The 5,859-nt window shown below is 27.1% G+C and overlaps 1 protein-coding gene across 1 annotated transcript; it reads left to right on the top strand.

Annotated features, from left to right (window-relative positions):
* Positions 1-3,696: 3,696 nt before the first annotated feature.
* Positions 3,697-5,557, top strand: LOC120080394 (mavicyanin-like). The gene is made up of 2 exons (XM_039035046.2): positions 3,697-4,002; positions 4,890-5,557. Exons 1-2 carry the CDS (start codon positions 3,822-3,824, stop codon positions 5,348-5,350), a joined length of 642 nt encoding a protein of 213 aa, XP_038890974.1. The 5' UTR covers positions 3,697-3,821; the 3' UTR covers positions 5,351-5,557.
* Positions 5,558-5,859: the final 302 nt, after the last annotated feature.

Below are 5,859 nucleotides of genomic sequence, written 5' to 3'. Positions count from 1 at the left end.
CCATTCACGATTCGGCTGCTTACTCAGTAATTGTGTACCGAGTCCACGATTTCACTATCCTATTTTTTTCAATACTTTTAGTTAACTTTATTTTTGTCAATAATTATTCAAATAACATTATTTAAAAAAGAAAAAAAAGTTGGGTTTGAGATTTTTCATATGTATTTCTTACTTTTTTTATTTATTTTAGGTTAAAAACTTTTTTTTCTTGTAACTAGTAGATACTTCAACTTTAAAAACTGGGAAAGCTCCGGGACTAATTTATAGTTTTGAAAGTTGAGGAATGGTATATATACATAAACGTCAAACTCAAAACAAAATTTGTAATTTAACATTTTTTAAATATATCAAAGTATGTTGTTTTTCTTCACATGACAAAAAAATTATTTTACTATCTAAAACAGGTAGATTTGATTCTTCCCACCCTATATAGTCAAAAAAAAAAAAAATCACAAAGTCAAATAAATAAAATAAAATAAAATAAAACTCAAATTCAAATTCAACTCAAATTTCAAGTCTAGACAGAAAAATCATCTAACCGGACAAAAACATATGTATAGTCCCCACAACGCTATATAGCTTTTTCTTAATCATAAAAAGGCTCAAGCTTACCTTGAAACTTAAAATAACAATAATAAATAAATAAGTAAATAGAAAGTAGGTGAATATATATATACTTTTTCTAAATATAATATGTAAGAGAGTATTAAACGAAATTAGAGATAATATTTTGATAATTAAACTGCAATCTAAAAATTAATTAAAAGATGATGGGTTTTAATGATGTTTAATAATATCGACGAATGTTGACATAAATCCAGTTGTTCACGTGTCGTGTCCTCCACTCCCCTCGTTGGCCAACATTTTTTTTTATCAATAATTTCAAAACTAATTAAAAGTTATTCATTTATTTCAAAACTAATATTCAAATCTTATATATAATTTTTCATGTAAAAGAAATGTTATTTTATAGATTTGGAATTATCATCCACCTAAATGTTTTTAGAAATTTTTTAATAATTTTAAACATGCACCAAGGAAATATATAAAACTTAACTAACTCATTTTTAAAATAAATATTACAAATGTTGAGTGAAATCTTAAATAAAAAAAAAAAAAAAAAAAAAAAAATCAAGTGAATATTGGGAAAAAAAAGTGTAAATATTCCCATATACTTTAAATAAAGATTAAAATATCGATATATTTGTAACCACGAACTTTTATCAAATTTATTTAGATTAATAATTAATTGCTTTTACTTTCAAATTAAGTTATCAATATTGTTATTAGTATTCAGTTCATATTGGACTAAATAGATGGCATTTTTATGTTTTACAAGAATTAATAAAAGATGTTGGAGATATATATGGATATTTAATATCGATATCGAATCATTCGATTTACGGATACATCGATATATAGACGAATATTTTCATCCTTAATTTTAAAGTGTTTGGTTTGGTCCTATAGTTTAAAAAAGATCACTTTTAGAAAGTTCAAGCACCAAAATAAACTAGAATTGAAAGTAGAATGATGAAAATGAACTAAAATTAAAATTACAAACAGTAAAAAATACACACTAAAATAATACTTTAAAGAGGAATTTTTTTTTTTTTTTTTTTTTTTTTTTTTTTTTTTTTTTTGGTACTGTCTAAATCAAATGGAGACCAAAATCTGTAGTTGGGTAGGTTTTAACTAAGAAAGGTATAGGAGCTTTTGGATATTACTTGGCCCAAGTTAAGATTAGATTGGATACTTAAGTGATTTACAATTTTGCCCTCATTGTATACATATGATATAAATATTTCTCCTTCTTGCTTTTGCTTACAAATTTATTTGTTACTTCTGAGTTGTAAATGTTTAGAGAAATATGAGTCTTAAATGAGATGTGTTTCAATTTTTAATTTAATAAAGTCCCAACTTCACATACATTAATACACACAAAGAATTAAGTGTGTGTGTTTGAACTTTCCTTAATATGATTTGTTGTTATATAAAAATTATATTTTTGGAAGAAAATTAGTTTAATGTTTTCATTAAGAATGTTTTAAGCATTTTTTAAATCTATATTTAAAACTTTTTAAATTACCTTTAATTATTGATGATAGGTTCTAGACAGAAAAAACAATTCAATGGGTCAAAAAAATTCCTTTACCCACTTCTATAAATTTTAACAAAATACCCTTTTTTTTTCCTTTTTTTTTTTTTACAAAATATATATATATATATTCGTTTGGTATATTTGAGATTTGTATTTGTTTTCTCACCATTTTTATTATGATTTTCATATTTTCTATATTAAGATTTGAATTATTAGCCAAATTTTCTTTTAAAAAACAAGTTTTTGAATACTATTTTTTCTTAGTTTTCAAAATGTGGTTTTAATTTTGAAAACATTCATAAGATTTAGAGTGTGTTTAGAATACATTTTCAAGTATTTAATTTTAAAATAAATCATTTTGAAAGAAATCAGAGTGTTTGGTAACTACTCAAATAACTTCTTTCTATTTATCAAGAGGAGGTGTATTCTTCTATATATCAAACATACTCTATAAGTTTTTTCTTTTTCATAAATTTGTTTCTAGTCTCTTCTTACTCATGGCTTAGTGATTAAGAACCCTATCCTTAAAGATTTTGGTCCAATGTAGATTGACTTAAGAAAAAATATTTTTTTAAAAAATAATTTTTATTTAAATATTTTTGATAAAATTAATTAAAATATACTTAAAAACTATTTTAAATAGTTGTAACACTTTAATTTATTTTAAATTGATTTACTTTATAAATTAAACACTTAACAATATAATCTAAACACATCAGTTGAATTTTCAACTCCTATAATATTTCAAGTCATATTTATTCTAAACCCTAAAGAAAAAGTCTTTAATTTAAAACTCTCTCTTCCCCATGTGAAACTTCCCCATAACCATTTTTGACATTTTATCACAAATTGTACACTTGTAGACAGCTAGCTAGTGCTACCCACCTCTCTAATAAAAACAATCCTTTTAATTATCCTTAAAAAAATTAAAAAAATAAAAAATAAAAAGAAAACAAGCTTCCCACCACTTTCTCTCTCCCCCATTTATTCCCTCCCTATCTCTCCTCCTTTTTTTTTTCTCCCATAAAAGTTGTTCTGATTCCAAAGCACCCAAAAAAAAAAAATTTAATAAATCCAAAACAAAAAACATGTATATAAAATTAATAGTTTTTTTAAGATATCCTTTTGAAAGAATCATTATAATTGATGACTCATCCTCTACAAAAATAAAATTTAATTTCCTGTTTATATCAAGATGTACTATTGCATTTTATAATTTATTACATTAAAGATGATATGTTTATTGTGAACTTAATATGAGGATGGTTGTAATTTTCATTTTTTAATAGATTCCAACCGACTATAAAAAAATATTTTATAACATATCACGTTAGGGATAACATGATCATCTCTACTGTTATCTGTTAAGTTAACAATAGACATGATTATCTCTATTACGATAGATTATAAAATACAGTAATATGTTCTGACATAAGTAGAATGTTAGATTTCATATTTTGTGAAAGATGAGTTGATGGTAACTAAAAGAAAAAAAATTAGTTGAAAAAAAAGACCCGTCAACCCTTTAACATTAAAACTCCAAAAAACTCAAGCAGCAAGTTGATAATATTTTTATAATTTCAACTAACGGTTGATCTGCACATCAGTGATCAGATGGACACGTGTTCACCATCAGACGGCTCTTTCCCTCCATAAATAACCAACTACCTTTCGGATCTCAAAAATCAACGGCGGCGATCTGAGAAAACAAAAACTAACAATGGCGGCGAAATCGATGTTCGCGGCGGTGTTTTTGCTACTGGTGGTGGTTGCTCCTCTGCGAAGGACGGCGGCCGCAACTCACAACGTTGGCGATTCGCTTGGCTGGACCATCCCTTCTAGTCCTTCTACTTATTCCGATTGGGCCTCCACCAAAACGTTTCTCGTCGGCGACATTCTCTGTGAGTTCTTTTTCCTTTAAATATGTTCAATTTTAATCTTGTATTTATAATAAAATATGTGAAAAATGTTATAGACAATAAAATAATTCTTAATTTAAAATTTATTGAAAATATAAAGGTTAAAATTAGATTATGGATAATACAAAAGCTAAAATTAAACCAATTTTATTGTTCATTGTTGTAATTATTGAAGTGAAAAAAAATGTTTGATTCTATTATCTTAAACTATAATCATTTTCAAATTTAATTATTATTGATTCTTGCGACATTTTGTTTTAGATGGATGAGATAGCATAAACATAATGCATGTTCATTTATTTATTATATATTAGGGTGTACCAAACAAACACATTTTTCTTTTTTAAGGAAAGATATTTTTTTTATACGACCTACTAAATTGTCTAATTATAATTTGTTATATAATAAATATTTTTTACTTTTTTTAAGTATTTTAAATATTTTTTTATGTATGTAATGAGAGTGACATATATAAAAATACATTTGTTTTTTAAAAAAATATTCTTGAAAAAAAAGAAGTCTTGTATAATAAATTATGATTAAAAAATATTTAAACATTTCATCATCATTACTAATAACTTTCTCTCATATATATAAGAAAAAAGAAATAAATAAATAAATAATTGCAAATTACATATTAAAATTAGGAAAGTTTTCAAAAATAGAAAAATAAAGAAAGTATTTATACAAAATAGTAAAATTTAATATATAAGACTTACATAGGTTTGTATCTTCCAACCGTCTCTTTCATTAATAAACTTTTATGTTTCTCTGGTATTTTTTTTTTACTATTTTTTTAAAATAATTTGAAAAAATTTATAAGAAAATTTCAAAATTTTAATTGCAACTTTTTCTTAAAATTGGTGTAGTTTTTAATTTCACCACCGGACAGCACGACGTGACGGAAGTGACGAAGGCCGCATTAGACTCCTGCAGCAGCACCAACCCCATCTCCGCCGTGAGAAGCGGCCCAGCGAATATTACACTGTCGGCGGCCGGAACCCGCCACTTCATCTGCTCATTTCCCACCCACTGCAGCTTAGGCCAGAAGCTCACCGTCACCGTCCGATCACAATCTTCTTCGCCGCCGACCACCGCCCCTTCACCCTCCCCCAAATCCAGCTCTCCCGTTTCTCCGACGCCGTCGCCACACTCCAGCCGCCCGCCGAAAGCCTCTCCTCCGACAGCCACTTCTCCGCCGGAAACAGCCCCGACGCCGCCGTCAAACATTGCTCCTACTCCGCCGCCGCCCAACTCCGCCAACTCCTTCGCCGGTTTCGGACTCTCCCTCTCCGCCGGTTTGGCGATTGTGGTTGCTCTAATTTACTAGAGATCGCCATTGTTGTTGTAGAAAGTTGGATTCGTTTTGTGTGTACTTTAATTTAATTTTCATATTACTTTTGGGATTCTGTTTTAATTTTTTTTTTCCTTTTTCTTTTTGGTATTCTTCCCAATTGGGAATTTAAATAAAGTTGTTTTTCATCTCGAAAGCATGGTTTAAAGGATACTTTAGTAACAAACTTTCATATTTATTTAATTTTAGTCACGTAAATTTTTAGACTTTGTCTTAGTAGTTTATAATTTAAAGAAATATTTCTTTTGTTCAACAATCAAGGATTGAGCCATGAAACTTTGAGTAAATCTTTATCCACTTAGGCATATTAGGTTTACAATTTAGATTGATACATTAATTTAAAGTTTTGTTAATAAAAGTTGACTTAAACAATTATATCATTTGAGTTGAAATGAAAATGGTAATACCAATTTTAATCCTTATTGAGAAAATAATTCTAAGACTAAATAATATTCTTCTACGAAGAAAAGATGTAAGGACTAAAT

This window comes from Benincasa hispida, chromosome 6 (assembly GCF_027475165.1).
Source record: "Benincasa hispida cultivar pf3 chromosome 6, pf3_genome.v1.1, whole genome shotgun sequence".
In the NCBI taxonomy this organism is placed as follows: domain Eukaryota; kingdom Viridiplantae; phylum Streptophyta; class Magnoliopsida; order Cucurbitales; family Cucurbitaceae; genus Benincasa; species Benincasa hispida.
The sequence above is the reverse complement of the archived record's forward strand: the minus strand, read 5'-3'. Positions and strand labels throughout refer to the sequence as shown.

Bases quoted from the DNA above. Each gene is read 5' to 3' on its own strand.
- LOC120080394 (XM_039035046.2), top strand. From the start codon at position 3,822: ATGGCGGCGAAATCGATGTTCGCGGCGGTGTTTTTGCTACTGGTGGTG. The intron at 4,003-4,889 runs GTGAGTTCTTTT...AAATTGGTGTAG, and splicing joins TCTCGTCGGCGACATTCTCT to TTTTTAATTTCACCACCGGA.